Genomic DNA, 22061 nt, shown 5'->3' with positions numbered 1-22061 from the left:
TTTATCATCCTCTTCTTCATCACCCTTATATAGTATGTTCATTCTCTGCCTTCCTTTATTTTATGGGTGGATTTCCTTCCTCGCTAGCCATACTCTTTCATGTACCTAGCATCTCATGGTTTCAGGCAACAGCTTTCTAACTGATCCTCAAGTCATCCTGAACACTGATATCAGACTCATCTTCCTCGAGGGCCATTTTGAGTATGCCTCCATCTTGTTCAAGGTCAGAAAATGGCTGTCCACTATCTCTGTTGTCCTACAGGACAGAAGAGCAATTCCTTAGAGCACTCAAGGCCCTAAGCAATCTGACCCTACCCTGACTTTTTACCTGTATCTCTTACTATTTCCCACACAGATCCCCTGCTCCACCCAGGTAAATCTGACTCTTCTTAGAACATGTCTTGCTCATGCCTTTCACAAACCCCAGTAACGTCCCTTGTTCTGTATTCTTCCTTCACAACTGCTTCCCAACGCCTTTCTTCCTGTTGTTTTGTTTAAGCAGACTTCATTTTCAGACCTAGGTCAAATATCACCTTCCAGAGAATTTTCACTTATCACGCCCCCATCCCCAGTAATCTTTTCCCCCATAGAATTCCTCTCACAGTATAAGCCCTGGATATAACAAAGTGCCAAAGCAGGATACTGATAATGTTACTGAGTTTGTTACTTATATATCTTGTTTCCCCTACTAGATTGTTTAGTTCTGAGAGCATGGATTTTCTTACATTATTATTTGTCAAACTGCCTAGTACATAGGAAGTGATCAGTCAACACTGATTTAACAAGCATGAATATCAATATAAAACCCAAACAGTGTATTTTACATGCATGGAGCAAAAGGAAATGCAGGAGCTCACACTTAGCCAGGATAACGTACAGGGGAGAAAGGTTAAGGAGGGTCATGAGAGAGGGAGCACAATGAGTATCACTGCCCGACACCAGGAGTTAGTACATAATGAGCTCATATTAGAAAGTATTGTTAATAATAATGGAGCTCTAACCTCTAATCAATGTAGTTTTTTTTTTTCCCCAGGGAGTGAGATTATAGCTCTAAGTAATTTGTCCAATGATTGTGAAATAAATCTAGCTTTTTGTGTACCCAGGGAATTATCCCACAGAGTTCTAGCCATTTGGACACACAAAAAACTGACTGCGTGGTGTAGTGCAATGAACAGGCTGTTCAGAGTGGTTCAAATCCCCGCTCCCCACTTCTTAGTTATGTGTCTTGGGGAAAAAAATGCTTCCCCTCCCCAAAGCTTCCTTGAGTTTCAGTGACCTCATCTGGAACCCCAAAGGACTATTGTTTGGATCTGCAATAAAGTATATAAAATGTCTGGCACCGAGCCTGGCAGGTGATGGGCTGGTTTGTTAAAAGGGAGCTGCTTTGATCGTTCTTTCTGTATGGCCTCCAGCATTTTCACATTTAGTTGGTGTATGCACGGGTCTGTCTTCCCTCTTTCCTCCACAGTTACCAAGAAGGCGAGGCCAGAACAATTTTGATACTTTGCTGTGGATTCTAATAGCAGAGCTTCGTGTGCTCAGCAGTCTGGAGAAATTTACTGTTAATCTTAGCACGTGACGAGCTATTAGCTGAGAGCACAAGCTCCACAGGGCATCTCACTCAGCACAAACTCAATAGGGCATCTCGGGGAAAGGTCCTGGGGCCCTGCCTGGTTATACGGATATGCAACAGCTTCTCATCTTCTGGGGGAACCTTGTCTCTTATTCCCTCCTTGTCAGTCTCTGCAACACTGTTCCAGCGGGTAATGCTGATGTGCTCATCTCAAGGATGTCACATAAACTATTTCGAATTTTTCCACCTGATATCATTTCATTAGATACTTTACTGGCCAAATGAGATCCAGCAGGTGCAACTAGTCTAGCGTTTTTGGTGAGCTTTACTTTAAATTACTTTTTTTCCTTCTTTGTTGCCCTATGGGAAGTTTTTCAGTCAAAACACTCTATACACAAGCTTTTGCTATGCCTTCTCTACCTAAGGATACGTTGCAAGTAGAATCTGAAAAACTTCTGAGCTCACACACTTGTTTCAACTGTTCTCATCCTAAACTTTGAAGAAAGTCTTTTCCTTCATAATACTGTCCATGAAAACATTACTTCTTAAAACGCAAATCTAGTGACTCTCTCAACTTGGGAAAATATAAATGACCACAGTGATGAAATTTACCAGGAAGTTAACAAAGCCTAAGTATTAGGATTCCTTCGTACGGTTCCTTGCAAGCCCGGCGAGGTCCCAGGGAACATGATGACATGATCTTATGTTTTAAAAAATTTGCCACAGTAAAACATTTTTCAGATTCTTTTTCTTAAACAGAATCTCCCCAATTGAATAGGCTTTGGGCCCAATAAACCAGGATCTGCCCTGATGACTGGTCAAACTAAATGTGTCTTAAAGTCTCCTACTCTGCTTCAAATTTGGTTCTGTTCAATATGGCTTAGATTACGTGAGCCAGTAACTGACATTTAGAAATATATTTGTTCTATGGACATGTTCCTTATAATTTTTTTTTGTGTGACAAAATTTATTTTATTAACCAACTTGAAAAGAGCTTTTCAGATTACATTGCATAATAGAATTTGCAACATGCTACATACGAATGGTTCATTTAAGCAGTTTTTATTCCTTAGATGTTCTGTGATACTGAGTTTCCTCTCTCATGATGAAATGTTCTTAGAAAACAATGTCAGAGAGTCACATCAACATGTAAAAAGGACATTTGAAAATACACAGTAACCTTTTAGCAAGATGCTTACCTATGTCTAAAATCTTTATTTCTTGGTGGAAGCAGATAAAAAAGGTGGGGGGAAAAAAGCACAGTTAGAAAAAGTTTCTAAAATATAATGAGTTGCATACTGAGATTTTAATTATTTGAATGGAAAATTGCCAACTTAAGCAGAAATAACACTGGAAAGGAATTTTGTAAGCCAAGGCTTATCAAATAATTTACAGAATAGGATGATTTTAATAATCACACTTAAATGAACAAGGCAAAGCAACAATTTGTAACTTTAACTTTTGGTATTATGGCTAACGGGTTAACCCAACTTGAAGATCCAATATTCTAATGGAAAGTTATTGCCTTACTCTTATGTCCTGATACTGTAGGGAAATATTCTATCTCTTAATTTCAACTCAGGTGACATAAAAGAGTAACAACCTATATCAAGAAGTTATTCTGAAGAACTAAAGGGGTTTAAAAGTCATAGTTCTCTCCTATTGGAGCACAGAAAATGCCCTGAAATCAGTAAGACATTTTCTATGTTGGGTGACTTTATATTCCTTTATACATTTATGGCACAGAATATATATGTTGTGCTTTTCCTGACTTTAACCAAGAATATGACTTCTTTTCAGGAGGAATTTTAAACATTGGGAAGGTATACTTAAATAAAGAAATTGGTCTATTAGACTAAACACTTTTTCTTATAAAGGCAGGCTCAGCTTTGGTAACAATCCCAAATTAAGGGGATGCCCGTCTGGCTCAGTTGGAGGACCACACAAGTCTTGATCTCTGGGTTGTAAGTTCGAGCCCCACGCTGGGTGCAGAGATTACTTAAAAATAAAATCTTAAAAAAACGAAAACAAAAACAAATTAAGAAAAGACATACCTTAGTTCTAAAACACTTGTTACATTTCCAGAAGGGAATATTCGCCGAACATAGTTGAAATCCCCTACATACAGGCTGCCATCGATCCCGCAAGCTAACGCAACGGGGGCCAACAATTTGTTACCATCGGCCTGACCATTGCAACTGGGGCACGAGATGCTGCGCCTCCGGCCGTTTCCCATGATGCTACTGACAACTGGAGGCTGTTGGGAGATGAACTGGTTTTCCCCATTGCCCTTGTACAGTATGCCTGGAAGACACAAAATGCATTTTTCTTGTAATACAAAGTAGAAAGATGAAAAGTAAACATGCTCACTCTAGGTGTAACTATAATTCAGTGCTTTGTGGATATAGACTGGGAACATTTACTTCAAGTTCTCTTGGAAAGAACAAGAACTCTATTTATTTAACCTGGTGTAAAATATCATTTGGCAAAACACAAAGGATATATATGAAAAGTGCTGTCTGTTATGCATGTAAGGGAGGGCTGGTGAAAGAAACAAAGGACTAATCAGCAAAATTAAAAGCCCAAATTGTCGACATTGGTGGTTCTCAAACTTGGCTACACAGTGGGACAGACCAGGTCTGTTCCACTGACGTTTGGATCTCCTCCTGAGAGCCCCTGATTTAACTGGTCTGGGGGCAGACTTTTAGGAAAGCATTCCAGATAGTGTGCCTGGACGGCTTAGGCGGTTGGGTGTCTTCCTTTGGGTCAGGTCATGATCTCAGGGTCCTGGAATCAAGCTCCACGTCAGGCTCCCTGCTCAGTGAGGAGTCTGCTGCACTTGCTTCCTCTGCCCCCGCCCCACTTGCGTGTGCACTCTCTCTCTCTCTCTCTGTCAAATAAATAAATGAAAAAAAAATTTTTTTAAAGATTTTATTTATTTGACAGAGAGAGCAAGAGAGCACAAGCAAGGAGAACAGCAGAGGGAGAGGGAAAAGCAGGTTCCCACTGAGCAGGGAGCCTGATGTGGGGCTGGATCCCAGGACCCGGGGAACCTGACCTGAGCTGAAGGCAGATGCCCAATAGCGTGAGCAACCCAGGTGCCCCAATAAATAAAATCTTTAAAAAAACAAAACCCAAACCTCCAGATGACCCTAATGTGCAACCAAATTTGAGACCCATTCTACATGTTCTTCAGGGAATAATAAGTTTTCCAATTGCTTAATGATGTTATACTATTATGTATTAATCCAACCAATAAAAATGTGCACCAGCGATACGAATTTCTTCCGAGTCTACCACTGACTTTGAAAATGTTAAAATTACTTTATAGAAAATAAATTAGACAGTGACTGTCAAACCCCCTATATACTATATACTATTATGCTGCCAAAGAACATTCTTCTTGGTTATACTCATAACTGACACGAAGACGCATACACACGCAGTTATTCAAAATTCCAAACATAGCAAAGTGGTTATGGAAGGGCAACTTATTATTTAGGGAGAATTCTGCTTTTAGGCATGCAAGTGCCAATCCTACTTAAGACACAATGTCAGTTTGCGCCATTAGGGTCCTCAATGAAAATCTGAGAAAAAGAAATCCCAGAAGAATCATAGATAGAAACTGGATTTGAGTTGTGATTCTAATTTTATTTACTCGCCATTATTATCTAGAGAGCAGATCAATGGTTTCGTCCTGGCCTGAGGTAGCCTGGATGGTCAGCTGTCACTGTTCCATACATATTTCATGACACTTTGCAGAGGACTATTATCTGTATAAACCGTCTGCTGCTTGGACTTTGGAGTTGTATGTATTATAAATTTATTGAAGGTTCTCTATTTCAAAGCAGTTCTTCAAGCCAATGCTTATACTTTTTAGCAGCTACACAGTTAAAAGAATCAATCCATGAAAGTACAAACAGGAAACTCAAGAATGCGTTTTTTTCCTCCCACTTTGGGATAATTTTAAAATGAAGAAGAGATCAGAATGATTATGTTCCTCTTATAGCTTAGCACATTTTTAGGTGGATTCTATGATTACTTTGAAATGCTTTTTGAGTGATGTAATAATCACAGAAAATTTACATAAAGAAATCAGAGAAGATCAAATTTAAGGAAAAATAAGCCAAATAAGGCTGGATCGTAATACGTGAAAACCCTTTTGCCTTGAATACAAGAATACATCAATGATACCTAAGATCCTTCTTTCTGTGATTATGTTATTTGACAATTATGGAACTCTATTTTCCTGGAAGGGCCAGGTCTGTAAGTTTCATGAAAAGAATGCTACAAGCCGGCCTACTGCTCTGCTCAGGCTGATTTATTCAGTCATTATTTTAAAAAATTGGTCCTTCATGATTCTCCTCTATTATGACAGAAGACAAAGACAAACGTTAGAATATTTACTTCCATGTTCCAGGCCTCCAAACACCTGTCACTGTCTCCATTTCAGCCTTCTCTTTGTCTTTAATACATTTCATGGCTCATCCCCCTTGTCACGATTACAAATCACTTTGTTTATTCAATTAGACACATGTCACTTTGAGAAGCCACTCCTTGTCAAACGGTTCTTGGATAAAATTTGAAATCACAAGCAGTTTACCCCCTGAATTAGGTTACCTCACATTTTAAAACAACATATATTTTATAATTTATAGCAATTTGTGGCGGACAGAATTTGGGGTAGCCTAGCTTCTACAGCTGACCTAATATTTTAATAAAAGCAAACTATATATTATTCTGGTAGAGGGTGTGTGTGTGTGTGTGAGAGAGAGAGAGAGAGAGAGAGAGAGAGACAAGAGTATCTTAATTTCTCAAATCCACCTGAATTCTAAACTCAGTTTTGGGTATCGTAACAGTTTAATTTACCACTGTTACAATGTGGGTTTACCGCATGGGCTTTCTGGAGCTCTCTGCCTGTTGACCCCCTACCAGCTCATAATCTCTTGGCGAAATCCTGGGGCTCTGAACTTGACCCTATATGCTCACGAAAAAAATGTTTCTAAAGAGGTTCCCCTGGTTTGGTTTATAAAGAAATTCTGAAGGAATCTAGCAATATGTCAAATTGTGTGAAATACCATTTCACATCATTTAATCAGGAGCAGCCAGGGGCACATTGGGCATGTGGCTTTGCATTTTGAAAGCCTGTGACTGTGCCTGGTGTTCCCAACATGACAGACAGAAATAGCACGGCTTCAGACCCCGCTGATGATTAGGGATAACATATGGAGCGTCCTTCTTGGTTAGGAGTCTCGCTTTTCCCAAGTGTGCGCTGCACGTGGCACTAGCTATGGGCTCTGCTCCCAGCCTTCTGGCACACTCACTGAATGGCAACCTGATGTTCAGAATACAGCTGGACCGGGTGAAGAGCTCAGCGCTGCTGTAAGGTAGGAAACGGGTGGAGGGTTCTTCTCTATCGATTTGCTTGGTACTATTCTCTTCTAGAGGTAAGACACCAGCATTCTCCAGCACTGGCTTGGACATTACTGTACATTCATTACGTTTGGAAATTGAAAATGCACCCTCTCCAGCTCTGACAACAAAATTTCTTAAATAAAAAGAACAGATATCAAAGTAACATTAATCTGAAAAAGTGACCAATACTCATAAACATTTAGTTGTATTACACGCTCAATTCAAAATTCCGAACCTTCCAAAAACCTCTGTGAAGTCCAAGCTAGAGAATTTGCCATGACTAGGAACACTCCTATTGGAAAGGGAGATCTGGCAAGGGAGGGTAGAGAGGTACTAGCATGATACGGTTTAGGATGGGGGCTAGAGGAAGTCACCTTAAGGTTCTGCTTTTCTAGAAAATACTTAGGTGTAGGCGGCATGAGGGCAAAATGTCAGACACACAGTGAGGACAACAGAGTTCGTTTAATATAAATAACATTCTTTATGAGATTACACCGGTCAAGTTTGTAAAATAATTTATATCTTCTGTGATATATGAAATATGTGTTGTCAGAGAATATTCCTTTACAGTATAAGGTTTACTATGAGTAATCCCTCTCAATCCTTGCTTTCTTCTCAGATCATTCCTTTATTTTTCCTAATAATTACAAAGTAAGAGCATATGGAACCCAATCTGAGCAGGAGAACAATTTTTTTCTCACATATAATCTAAGAAGAACTGAAAAAAAGTCTACATGCTCAGAATAGGCTAATTACTTAAGGATTAAGATCGATCAGAAATATTTTGGTAAAGTCACGTGGATTTTTTTTCTTTACTATAAAAAAGAGTCCCCCTCCCTCCATTTTTGGTAAACCTTCCTAAAGTACCCTTAATCAACTCTGGGCTTACTATAGAGTTAGACACCCCTGGGTGAATCTGTGTGAAGACTACCACGTAGAGTACTTTCAGTGCAGCACCAAAATCATTTACATTCAAGTGGGAGAACTATTTTGGTGATGAATTTATGACGGATTCAAAGTTCACAAGAAGAAGATTAGGTTGTTCCCACCTCAGACTTGTAGAGTCTTTAAAAATCTATCTTTATTTTTTCTACTAATTCTAATCCTACAGCATGCAGAAGATAAAATGTTGCCACAATCTATTAAGGCAAGTGGTATTAACTACAAACAAGATCTTACCATTCTGAACGTCCAACACGTGATGTTTATCTAATGTCCAACCACCCATGTTGGAAGCGTCTAATTCATAGCCTTGTAAAATGGCGGTCCTCTTTTCCCACAGAGTCAGGTCTAGACATGACTCGTATTCGTATCCAACCGACACTGGAATCAAGACAAAGCACAGTACATCTTCTCAACTTATTTTGATAAAATTTATTTATTGCAATTTATTATTTTGATAAAACTGCTTTTTTCCACAGTTGTGTTCTAAGACTCTATTTCCACTCATTTATGTGTGGAGATTATTTTTATATGAAAAGATATGACCACATAAAAGGTGTTTTTCTAAGAAACTATCTTCAAATATTATTTTTCTATTGATTTGATCAGGAACTAGTAGTTTTTCCCCCTCACACCATTTCTTTCCCAAGGGGTTCACAACACAAGATGAAGACCAGATTGGGCACCTGGTTAAGCAATTAGATATGATAAATCAGCCCCAGGTGGTGATCAGATGATAACAACTAAAAATAATATTTGCTATCTGAATAATTAGAGCTGTTTAGTTTCCAAGAGTACTAAAAGTTGTGCAAAATGTTTATGACAAGTCAGGTTCAATACAGCAGAGAAGATAGTATGATCATGACGACATATTCACTTGTTACTATCAGGACTGAACGATAACGCTAGCTGTAAATTACTTTGAACAAGTCACCAATAAAAAGCTTCAGAGTTATTATGAAACATGGATTTTAAGATTTAGAACAAAGTGAAAGGAGAAGCAGCAATTATCTGATTGACAGGAACTGAGTCAAACCCAAGTTATACATTAATTTCAGAATAAATTATCTAGAATATTCTCAGGTAAAAACTAATAGAACAAGAAGTATCCATTAGTTTTTGCTGGTCTCAACCTGAGCACGAAGCTAGACCATATATATTTCAACACGCCAATCTCTGATCACGTTGTCCCATCATTCAGTAAACAACGGGCTTTTAAGAATGTCATTCTACAAAACTGACTCCTAGTCAAAAGAGCTGAAATAATTTTGGGACCAAATATTGTCTATATCCTTTTAAATATCATTATGTGTTGAATCAACCCTATTAGATACAGAAAACATTAAAAAAAGGATAAGGAAAGCTAAGGAGATAAGGTTAGAAAAAAACAAAAGGTAAAAAAAGGAAGGAGGACAGTAAGGAAAAATTGGAATCTCATTCAGAACATTTTTGAAGACAGAATTTCAGCCAGAAAAGAAGGGATATTTTCTCCACATCACAGGAAATACATTCCCTTTTCCCATGGCAGGTCTCCACCAACCAGCTTAAAATTCCCCAAGGTCAATCTTACTGTCTTCCTATCTGTTTATCCATTGATTTCCATGGGTGACAGTCGACTTCATGGGAATTCTGAATTCAAGACAATTTTTTTGACGCAGAATATATCGACGTGGAACTTACCAACAGCTTCCGACAGACCATAGACCTTTTGGTTATAGGCGTCTGTTTTATCCCATATAAAAGTATAGGCCAGGTTTGGCGAGGCGGGAAACCACTTCTGAAAGAGTCTTCCTACCACAGCCACCATAAGGTGAACCTTCATTAAATTAAACGGTATGACGGACTGGGTCATGGTGATCTTGAGAACTGACTTATATCCCGCAGCTCTGGAGCTCAAGTAGGAAAGTTTCAAATCTGTTCCTGGAATGGTAGTTTCTTCATGGAGCACCTAGGTTTGCATAAAGTAGAAGCTTCAAACTTGGGTCACAGGTGAACCATTAGCTAAAATAGATTTAAAGGAAATGAGCCTAGCAACTTAAATAGGACAGCAAAGACACATCTGAGCTGTTACTTTATTCGATAATTAAAAATAACTCTGCTGTCAGCCCAATTTTTCTCCTCCTCAAAGCTTCTTGTCCCTCACTCGGAGTTCATCACACCTCAGGTGCTACTTCTCATACAGGACACAGAGCTGACACGTACGGACTTATTAGCTCATAGTCACAGCAGATTCTCACTAACCCATCATTCACCCCTGTCATCCTGGAGAATTCGAGCAGACATTTGTAAGATGGTTAGCCCAGAGCGGGGATGTGGTCTGGGCCAAAGTTCTGGCCTACGCCAGCTGCCTCATTTAGGGATTAAACCTGCATCTATGGCCTTGGCAGCTGAATGGTCACAGCCTAGAAAGACAGGAGTGGGAACAGAAAAGACCAATTCCATTGGGTTAAATTGTAGTGAATTCCATACCCATGCTGAAAGGTAATATAAGAACAGCGTATTCTCATAATTAGTTAAAGGCTGAGCGAGGACTCACTGCTGGTTTTTGATATGATGGTAGATGGACTAAGAGGTCAGAGCTGCATAAATTCTCCCAGAGAAAACAACTAATATGTTATTGAACACACACACAAGACCCTCAATGTATACTTTTTGAGTTAAAACTGGACTGTGACTGTGAAAAGTTAAAATAATTCTCTAAGAATGCTCTCCTTTTTAGATTTTAAAAGATTATATTCTTAACCCCACAATTGACCCATCACCGCGACTGGCTCATTGAACGTCAACAAATTTATACCGACCTATGCCAACGTATTTTAGAAATATTTCATTATTTTGAAAATGTATTTGTGTAGCGTATAACGTCTTTTCCTGACAGTGCAGATGCTCATGACCACTGCTAAGCTCCTATTTGGTTAACAACGGTAGGTCTTCAGAGGTTTACTACCCTATGTATCTTGCAAAGTACAAGGCCGTCTAGGCTCAAGAGTCTGCCCCAAGAAGTCACCATTCTGTCCACCAAGAATTAAATAACATTCTCCAAGATTTCCCCATGTTGGCTGACCAAGATTCATTATTCAGACTGTTAGAAAAATCTTAGCATAGCGATGTAGCGGTCAGTAGAATCCAGCTCCTCTTGCAAAGAACAGTTGGGATTGATGGGTTATTTGTCGTCTCCAAATTGCAATGCCTGTCGTAGGGCCCAGGACAGTGAGGTTGTAGTGGTCAGTCTGCGTATAAGTGAGTAGCACCAGAGAATGGGCTGAGCAAACCACCACTGTGGCCGAGGGCCAGCGTTGGTGTCAAGAGCGATGGGATGCGGTCCCACGGACGAAGAAGGCATAGCTCTGCTCATAGCACCTGCTCACAACTGTGGGGTTTTCCTTATGGAACATGCGCACTGACTTCAGCCACAGAGACTCTGAAGCCAACTAGTTTATGGCCATACGGAAACTTTCTAGAGCCGTTAGACTCACAGAGAACATTACATTTAAGATTGACAGCACTTTGGTGTGGCTGTAGGCTACAGAGTGAATAATGTAAATGGAACTCATTGTTCTTCCATCATTGGGGTGAAATATCAGTGGGTTGGCTTGAAAAATGGATTCCGTGACTCCTGAAATGGCTCTGAAAATATAAGTGATTGAACCCTAAGGCATATAATTTATTTTCAAAATACTTTCTCATAAATCTGATAGGTTTTCTATATGTAAGGCAGTCTTTCATTAATTAAATAGATACTGCCTGTGATTTGGTAGGAGCTGCTTCTCTAATTCGAAATATCATATGTTATCCCTGATTTTAATAACAGATTATTATCTTTGTCATCATTAACCTACTTCCATGGAACAAATATCTGTAATTTAGTTCATTAAAACATGTGTTTCTCCTATGTAATTTAACTTGACCGTCTTATTTTGCATTAGTGGGAAAAGTACACCCAGCCAGGGAGGAAAAATAAATATCCAGCCTATTTTTTGCCAGCTGTGGAATCTGTAAGCCCCATTCTTCACCCCATTAAATATTCAGTTAGACACTATAATTAATATAAAAGAGGTAATAAAATATGAGACTTACTTTCTTTAATTTTGTTATTTTTGTTTTGTTTTATAGTAAATTAACAAATATTTTATTTTATAATAAATAAAGTTTCATATCCAGTCATTAAAAAAAAAAAAAGAAACCATATCTTGTCAATGCTACCTTCCAAATCTCAGTCTAATCTGTTCCCTCTTCTCCACTTCCACCACCATTCTGAGTGTTGGGCCCTCCTCATCTTGGTGCCGGCTATGTATAGAAATACAGTGAACAGTAGTCAGTTCACTGACTTCTCTGTCTTCTTCTATCAATTACACATTTTGCCTCTTGAGTTAGCTTTAGAGGAATCCGAAAAAGGGACCATGGGCCCCCTGGTTCCATACTGCCTAAAGAATTCAGTACCACTGTGTGGTATTTTGGGGCCACTCATAATCTAGCCCCAATCTGTCTCTTACATGCCCTATATTTAAGCAGCTCACCAGTTTTAATACACTATCATTTGTTTTTACCACTATGCGGTTGCCCTCACATTGTCTTCAATCTGGAATATCTTTTCCCCACTCTGAAGGCCAACCTCCTCTGGAATGCTTTTTGGCTTCCTTAGGAATAGACCTCTCTTTTGAACATGCAGAGCTCTTCCTTCAAATCTGGATCACATTTAGAATGGTGGGAATCCGTGTCTTTATTATTCTCTTTATCCTTATAGAGTACCTCATATATGCTAGGCTCTTAGTAAATTTCTACTAAATGTCTGCAGACTATTTAGTGGAATGGGGGAAATAAAACCCAACAAACCCTTCAGGCATTCCTGGAATTGTTGACTATTTGAAACCCATTTCAATGACTCAGTTTACTAAAAAACTCCGCCACCTATAGACAGAGCCTCGAGGTTAAATCTATTTAAGGAGTGGCTACGAAGTTCAGAGCTACTGCAAGATGGCCTCTGGGGAGGAAGTACTACATTGCACAAGTTATAATGAACTTCCAAAAGCTTTAGCTCAAAGCTGGCTTGACGGTTACGTAGTAAATTATTGAGGTGTCTCTTCTGCATTGTATTCGCCTGTGAGAGTTCTTAACCTATTATCCCAGACCTTCTTGGCTCATCTTCTCTGCTCTCTATTTACACTCCTTCCCTAGGGGATCTCCTCCCATGCTTTCTATTTTTCTGTGTCACTAATGACCCCCAAGTTTACGTTTTACTCCCAACCTCTGCCCTGGACTCCGTTAGCACACATCCACTTCTTACCCCTTCGGCCCCAACTCCCTTTGTCCAATCCATCATCATTTCTCCAGTTACTGAGACTGTCTCCTAACTGGTCCTCTTGTTTCAACCTTTGCCCAATATAGAATATTCTTAGTGTAGCAACTACAGTGTCCTTTTAAGAAGGAAACCAGTAGAGGCGCCTGGGTGGCTCAATTGGTTAAGGGTCCAACTCTTAGTTTTGGCTCAGGTCATGATTTCGTGGTCGTGGGATTGAGCCTCGCACTGGGCTCCATACTCAGCGAGGAGTATCTGCTTGAGATTCTCTCCCTCTTCCGCCCCGTGCCCTCTCCACCCTGCACGCGCTCTCTCTCAAATAAATAAGTAAAATCTTAGAAAAAAAAAAAAAAAGGCGGCCACAGTCTTCAATGATCGGTGGTTTGTGTGTCACCCCTACCCTCAAGCCACACCTGCTGGTCTCTGTGCCACTCTGTGAACAAGCCAAGCAAGGTCTTTGCTTGGAGCTTGTGAACTTGCTCCCAGCGCGAACTGCAATATCCTTCTATTTTGGGGTTTATTCTTTCATTTTTCTTAAACTTTCTGCTGAAACATCAACTTATCAAGGAGGCCTTCCTGGACCACACTTGGCAAAATTGTACCTCCGTCAACTGACCCTGTTTTATCTTTGAAAAGTAAGTCATATTCACAAGCTGACATACATTTGTACATGTGTTGTCTCTCTTCCCATTAGCTCTAAAGCTCCTTGAGACCAAGGAGCTTTGGTCTGATTGGCTTACTGCTTTGCTCTATTCTAACAACGCCTGGTGTCAAATAAATATTTAAAGAGCGAATGGGACAAAGCTGCTCTGTGCTGCTGTATCTTAGAACTGGCATATTTCTGGGGTGTCTGGGTGGCTCAGTTGGTGAAGCGACCAACTTGATTTTGGCTCACATCATGATCTCGGGGTGGTGGGATGGAGCCCTGTGTCCAGCTCCGTGCTCACGCCCCTCCCCCCTGCTCAGCCTGTCTCTCTCACAGATAAATCTTTAAAAAAAATACAGACCACATAGTTTTACTCAGCCATTTATGAATAAAGTCCAGTATTCTTGTACCTAATGTCCTATCTTTAAGACCTCAAGGTTTTTCTAATTGGACAGAAAGAGGAAGGAAGACAATCTCCAGATATTTCAGAAGATAAAAGGAATAGTGAAAGTCTGGTTATTTTTAGAAAAGTTATATAGTTTTTTTCCCTCCTGAGGAGAACAGGCTTTATCATAAATTGTTAGAATGTAAGACTTAATACCAAGTTTTTTCAGATAAAAATGTCTTGAGAAAATTAATGAACATTTGCTGCTAAAAATCATCTTTTCTGATCACTTTTTTAACTTATAATTTAACAGTAAGTCATTGAGAGTAATGACCACATATAATGGCACTTGTTACCATGTCAGTCAGGACATAAGGAGCATATTGGTATCAAAACTTTTTCCAGTGGACAAGTACATGAATGAAGATGTTATTAGCTATTGAATTTAAGCTGTTAGCTACAACTAAATAAATATATACAGACATAGTATAGCCTGAACAAAAAAGTTTTTTGAATACATCTTTAAGAAATAACTAGATATCCTACTATAGTATTAACTATTCATGCACGCGTACCCCCCCCCCCACACACACACCCCTACACGCCCTACATTCTCTGTTTCAGTCTGTGGAATGATTTAGGATAGTGCTGGAATTCTGAAAATCCTTTTTAAAGATTCTTTGGAAACCACATGATCTGAAAACATTTTCCTTAAAAGTACTGCCTGCTAGAACATTCTACCTGTGTTTCAGGAATAATGGGGCTGTCTTCAGGAGAAGATCTGAAAAATGTAGATAAAGGAGAAGACACGATGATGGGATTTGGCCTCACAAATCCACTCAGATCACAGCTGGGAATGTCATTCTCTTCCTTCTTCATGACGAGGGTATCCATCACATAAAAGACATTCCATGGAATCCACACGGTATGATACTGAGTGAGGAATGGGGAACGTTCAAAGACCAAAGTAAGAGAGGCCCCGCCATTTGCCACCAAATCAAACCTAAGAAAAAACAAGATGACCTGGTGAATTATTTGATCCCATACCGCTTCCAACAACACTCAGCTCCTTAAATAAATTCGCTTTACAAAGGAAACCAACTTTTCTCCCAACCTATATATGACAGAGTTGCAAATCTACAGGAATATTAAAGTAACTATTCAAGGAACACCCAGACGCCTTTTACTAAGATTTACCAATTTATTAACATCTTTCCAAATTTGCTTTATCACTTGATCTTAGCCAAAAGTCCGAAAAGCGATCAAAATTGCTTTATCTATCTGCCCACCTACTTATTTTTTTCAGAACCATCTAAGCTTAAGTAGTAGGTGTTATGGAAGGTCACTCCTAAATATTTCAGCATGAATCTTCTCAAATGAAGAAAATTCTCCTACAAAACCATAACACCGTTATCATGTCTTAGCAAATGAAATCAATTTTTAAGGAGCTACACGAGCCTGTGACTTACAGTCACACACACTGCCACACACACTGCCACAGAGTTCTGGAGCCTATAAGTTGATGTGGTTCTATATTAAAAGGGATAATAAAACATACTGGGAGATATAAGAATGCCCAGTTTTTATACTGAAAATATTTCAAACAGAGGGAGTGCAGTGGGACTAACTTAACTCACATTCCATCCTGGCGGGTAATAGTGTATCCATATTCTGGGTAATGGAAGAACGAGACATTTACTCCAATAAGTGGAGTTCCATCAGCAGTTAGTACTTGGCCCCTGATGACGGATGCAAGGCTGTGGGAAAAGTAGAAGAATTAAACGAACATTCGTCTTCTCGGGCCCGCATTATCATGATTTAGAGATAATTCAACCTAAGCATAAAATAACACTGTCACACACACTTGTTATTCACAAAAACCAGACCCAAAAAGTCCCAAGACAATGCCCCTTTTAATTCAGCACAATTCACATTCTCTAAATGCCTGGTGTTTACCCGGGGTTTTAATTTGTTGCAATCTGGGTTTTGGAGAGTTATCAAGACCCATAATTTAGAGATGGATTTTTTAAAATTATAAACTGCGCTTTTTCATAAGTCATATATCTGGCGCTTACATGAAGAAAAGTATACCTTCCAATTAATTCCAAGGCAATCCGTAAATCTACAGGGACCAAGAAGTATAAGATTTAAAGGGGCAATAAGGCACATTTGTGCAACAACTTTTAATCAACTGCTGGGTCTAACTGCATTAATGCTGTTAAATTACGGCAGATCCAGGAGATCTAGTGTAAATCATCTTCTTTTACTCAGCGAGACACAAGACACCTGCTTTCATTTACTGGTTTATTTTCAGGTCATTACTGCTCTGCAAAGCACCAAACAGCTTATGCAATCTTATTGCCATGCCGTTAGCAGTTCCATTACATTAATTCATAATTTATATTATTTAGCGAGCTCAGCTAAAAAAAAAAAAAAGCTCACTTCTGTTTTGCCTTTTGGGGTCTTTTCACTGCTTCTCTTGAAACATTTCCAACTGCGCTAACAAAATCAACTAGTTAAATGAAGATGTATTGACTCCTTAATGGGATGTCCTGTTACGGCTCAGGTACTGAAATCGACAAAGCACGTGAACTGTGTCAAAAACGCCCGAGATGCGAAGTTTGATGAGGGATTTGCCAAAAGAGGAAAACCTGCGTTGAAAGGGAAAGCTCGCTCCTCAAATTCACAGTCCTCAGCATTTCGTCTAGCGTGCACGGAACTACTGATAACATGGCTACAAATCGACGTGAAGGAGAAAAGGCATTAACCTCTTATTGAAAGGGCTCTCTCCGGGTATGACGTGGGTGCTATCGGACCCTATAAGAAAACTGATTCGGTCGTAGAAGGATTTGGCGGCCTGCTGCGAGGGGGACTGCAAGCTCTGGCTGATGACGTCCTGAGGGTCGGGCAGTCCGCGGCAGTAAGGCTGGTTTTGGCAGGAGCTCTGTAAGCAGCAGTCGGGGTCCATGCAGTCAACGAGCCCATCTGCGGAGAGAAGCGCAAGCCGGTCAGAGAATTCCTCTTGGTACGTGTTTTGTTCGTTGGCTCGTTTTCTTTCAGATCCAGGGAATCTTCCTGGATTCTGAGAGTGACTGCTCTGAGGCACGCTTTTTGGAAACCGTAAAATATTAATACAAGACGTGGCAGCCTCTTTCACGTGGAGTAAATGTTTGGATTGGAGACGGCGGATTCTGAGCAAGAAATAAAAAATTGCTGATTGGAATAATCTATTAGGAGTAGGAAGGACTGTAGATTTAAGTCTAATTATGGACGCCTTCTCTATTTTAGAGGAAACGCAGTTGGAGTTAACACAGGGAGCACCATGGGTCCGTGGTTTGGGACCTATGTAGGGTGAAGTTCTAAAATTTGGGGAAAGGTCAGAAAATGAATGTCTGTGAAGTGAAGCTAATACAATTCAAGGTACAATGGATGAGATGAGCCAACCACTTTTCGAGGACATAGCTTTCCCCAGGAAGGTAAAGTATGTTCCAGATAAAGTGAAGGCATCCCACAAATGTTGAACAGGACCCTGAGCCCCTCATAGGACGGCCACGAAAATGGAGGTGTTACTTTAAAATGTGACAAATGTTAAGTGAGTTGTAATATTGGAAATGACAAGAAGCCTACCACAAGAAAATTGACCTACAGTGCTGGTGACGTGAAAAGTGTAATGGATAGAAAGAATCTGCTAGCGCCTTCTCCAGGAACATCAAAAGGAAACCACCTTCCACGGCCCATGTAAGTATTTTGTTCAAAACATAAACCAACTCATTAGTGGACAAGAGTGTTAGGTTACAATGACTTAGTGACATTATCCCTTAAGATCATTCTCTCACTGACCAGCTGATACATGGATTTTGATCCGCTTGGCAATGACTTTTCTCAGTATAGATTAATAAAAACATTAGTTTCTGAAGACTTTAAACCATTCTTGAGAGATTGGACACATGGTCTTAAAATCTTCAAACCCAAGTCTCAAGTCTTAGTGTGACCTTATTATGGCAAACTCAGTTGAAAATATCTAGTTGACCTACATATTTTATTTACACAAGGGCTTTTCTAATAACTTCTATTTGAAAAAAAAAAAAACAACACAAAAAACCACACTAGCCACGAAGCTGTTTTGGCTTTAGGCCACTCTTATTAATAGAATATAAGTTTGCCCCTTCATTATCTGACAGCAAACCCAGATGCAAGAAAATAGACTAAATTGAGTTATGTTGTCCAGTCTAAAAGTAGGTCAGCAACAACACAGGTAAGGTCAGAAACAAGAGATGAGAGGCCCTGGATCAGTGTCCTTAAGTCATTTTGCCCACCTGAAGCAGAATTGTAGTGAACACTTGTGAGTTCTCTCAAAACTCATTTCCTCTTCTTTGGGCAACAGCTGTACACTTTCATTTCCATATCCATCCATCCCCACCGCTCAGTCTCTGTGCATTTCCCCCTTCATGTTTGGTTCAGAAGTGTCCATTTGACCTAACTTGTCTGTCTGGAGTGAATTTCAGGAACCGTCTGCAGAGATTTCCCCCCTCCCTCACCCCCAACAGTTGGAGCTGTACGGCTGTGAGGTTGGGACTGCTGCCTCAATCCAGCTGCTCCTACAGGAGAACCTCCCAGGCAATGCAGCTGTTGAAGAAGCAGAGCCAAGAGCTGGAGAGAAAAACAAGAGGTCATCGTGGCATCTTTAGGGTTTTTGCAACGAGCTGCACCTGTGATCCCGGGCTTTTCAGTTGCAGAAGTTCAAGCCGTTCTCTTCTTCCTTATGCCTGTGTGGGTTAGGTTTTCTGTCACTTAATACCGAAAGAGACTTAGTTTATCTAGCGACAACAACTTAAAATCCCTTCACTATTTCCCTTGCAGTTGAAAAACAAGCTTAATACATGAATACTTGAATTAAATTTAGGATGTTGGACTCCTTTTACATATTTTAATTTGTTACCATGATGAGTCAGAATTTCTGACCAGCAGATCTTCCTATATATTGTTTCCTTATGATAGTTACATAACTTTTATGTAGATGTCTGTTACCTTTTTTAAAAAATGTGTTTATTATTTGAAAGTGTAGTTTTATTCCTTTGATAAAAATTTAAATCATGTTTTAAGCAAATCAAGTGAAACTGAGCTTTGAAATTTTATATAAGTTTATCAAAATACTACTTTCTTAGCCAAAAGGCCACGAGGATGAAAAATATCTCAATGTTTCTCCGTATTTCTGGAAGAAAGATAAAACTATGCTACAGGCTTACTTTTCACGAAGCTATAATAATGTAATATATTGTATATTTTTTTCTGTCTCTCTCTCAAAGAAATAGAAATAGTTATTAAGACTTGGATTTTTAAAGTAGTAGACTATTGAACTAATGCTCCAGTATCATCTCTGGCTTCAAAAGAAACCAATTAAAAAATAAAACCCCTTCAGTAACAATCTATGATTATATATTGAGACTATAAGGAATCTTCAGTTATGTGTTTTAGGATATATTTAAGAGTTCTTAATGAAAGAGTTCCATGACTTTTGAATGGGTGTGCATATGGTTGGGAGAATCATTTAACACAAATATTTTATATTCTCGCAGGTTTTTCCCTTGCATTCATTCTTTAACCTAAATAGAACTACTCACTAGAGAAAGGACTTCCAATTATTGTATTTTATCTCTGTTAATCTTATAAATTAACGGTTAGATGCCCTCGTCCCCTCCCCCCAACCACACCACAACTCCAGTATCTTCCTTTAGGCAATAGGTTGCCAAAGAGGAATGTTCACATGTAGTCATTCATCTTTGTTAGTTTATAAAAAGTAAATGTACATCTGGCATGTTTCTGCGGGTCATAAGACTGCAAGAGATTGACACCTTCTGAACTAATCAGCTGGAAATGCATTTTTACAAGCCTCTCTGCTAACATCAATCAGACAAAGAATCTCATTTTCAACAGCCAAGATGCAGGGACACACAGTTTGTTATTTTTCTGCAGAGTTTATCAGTAACTTGCCCAAGCAAGTGACGGATGGTTATGAATCTGGCTCCCTATAACTTGAGAAAACATTTTTCATTATTTGTGCTTACATAGCTAGGGCTACCTAATACAACTAAGTTGATTACCCACTTGCTCAAATGTACACGGTAGTAAAATTGTCTTTGTGGAATAGTTTCCCCAAATTGTGGAGATTCCTTTTAGTACCAGGGATATTCAGTTGGTTTAAATTTATATTGGTATAGACATCATATCTAATAGAATTAATCATGAAAAATCAAAAAAAATCATAAATGCTCAAAACCCACTAGATAATAAATTCAGTGATGAGTTAAGAGCCTTTCTTTCTTTGCAATACGAGTGGTACTTTGATGGAAAGCAGATAATCTAGTGGATGCTTCCGTCCACTCAATCCTGAACATTATAGCTCTAGTTATCATCTTAAAACAGGTTCTCATCTTACATTAGGCTTTCATGGGACTCTTACAGTGGTTGGCAAACTTACTTGGCAAAGGGCCAGGTAGTAAATAATTTCGGCTGTGGGCCACGCAGTCTCTGTGGCACCTTTCAACGCCACCTTTATAGAGCTAAAGGTAGCTATAGACATTATGGAAATGAATGGGTGTGTTCCAATAAAACTTTATTTACAAAAAAAGCCTTTGCCCCAGAGGTCATAGCTTGCTATCTCTGGTCTTACTTTAATGTTTCTACCCTGTTCTCTTCCTTGTATTCTTCCAGTCATTCTTGATGTTGTTTCTGGCAATTTAGACAATGCATATTTTGCCACATTATTAAAACTTCTGACTCCAGGTCTTCTCCTAGGTTATCCCTATGCTGGCTTTGATCTGCTTGTCAAAACTCACATGCTGCTTTCAAGTAGCTATGGATAGCTGAACCTGTTTTTCAAAACCTTAATTTACTGACTGGATAAAAAATCATGCATTTTCTTTTTCCTTTAAGATTTTATTTATTTATTTGACAGACAGAGATCACAAGTAGGCAGAGAGGCAGGCAGAGAGAGAGAGAGAGAGGAAGAAGCAGGCTCCCTGATGAGCGGAGAGCTCGATGTAGGTAGGGCTCAATCCCAGGACCCTGGGATCATGACCTGAGCTGAAGGCAGAGGCTTTAACCCGCTGAGCCACCCAGGCGCCCCCATGCATTTTCTTTTAAGATATTTTCTTTTTTTACTCAAAAGATAATTAATGTCCACCACCCTTTCCCGCAGTATTTGGAAGCCCCTTTCCCCCATTCCAAGTTAGAGGTAGAGATAGAAATTCTGATGGAATAATTTATCTGTAGACTTCAGAATTTTCAAAGTGGATAGGTAAACCTTTCATTACTTCTTAAAGTCACCATTCTGTGACATGCATGAAATTCATCTATTACTGAATTGGAATCATGTTTGACTGTCTGACTATTGTTTTTTGTGTGTATGTCTCTGTGGGTTTTATCTCTATGTTCACATGTGTCTAGGTTAATCATTCTTCTGCACTTCATATCCACAAACTGCATTCCAGATATTTCCATTTGGATATTATATGGGCACCAAAAGCTTAGTGGGTCCAAAACACAGCATATCTAATTTCCTCTAAACAAGCTGTTTTCTTCTGTATTTCCTAGTTGATGAATGGTTCCACCTTCTACCCATCAAATCCCTCAAAGTAGAGACCTGAGTGTCATCCTTGACTCCTCTCTTCCTTTTTCTCTGTACCTAATCAATGATCAGGTCCTTCTTTTCTTCACCCCAAATATCTCCTGAATCAGTCTTTTTCTTTCCATTTCACTGAAACTGCCCTTCAGGCCACCATGCTCATCTCTCAACAAGATCTTT

General features: G+C 39.4%; 1 protein-coding gene across 1 annotated transcript in view; it reads right to left on the bottom strand.

Moving 5' to 3' along the window:
- The window catches only part of LOC111144452 (teneurin transmembrane protein 3), a 494164-nt gene that overhangs the window by 42699 nt on the left and 429404 nt on the right, over window positions 1-22061 (bottom strand). The window contains exons 14-19 of the mRNA XM_022498770.1: window positions 17026-17242; window positions 15895-16014; window positions 14999-15260; window positions 9611-9878; window positions 8168-8311; window positions 3628-3877 (exon numbers count right to left, since the gene is read on the bottom strand). Of these exons, the coding sequence (XP_022354478.1) occupies window positions 3628-3877; window positions 8168-8311; window positions 9611-9878; window positions 14999-15260; window positions 15895-16014; window positions 17026-17242 (1261 nt within the window). The remainder of the gene's footprint in view (window positions 1-3627; window positions 3878-8167; window positions 8312-9610; window positions 9879-14998; window positions 15261-15894; window positions 16015-17025; window positions 17243-22061) is intronic.

This window comes from Enhydra lutris, unplaced genomic scaffold (genome assembly GCF_002288905.1).
Source record: "Enhydra lutris kenyoni isolate GAN:26980312 unplaced genomic scaffold, ASM228890v2 scaffoldscaffold11, whole genome shotgun sequence".
In the NCBI taxonomy this organism is placed as follows: Eukaryota; Metazoa; Chordata; class Mammalia; order Carnivora; family Mustelidae; genus Enhydra; species Enhydra lutris.
Note: the sequence above shows the minus strand (reverse complement) of the source record. Positions and strands in the feature narration are given on the sequence as shown.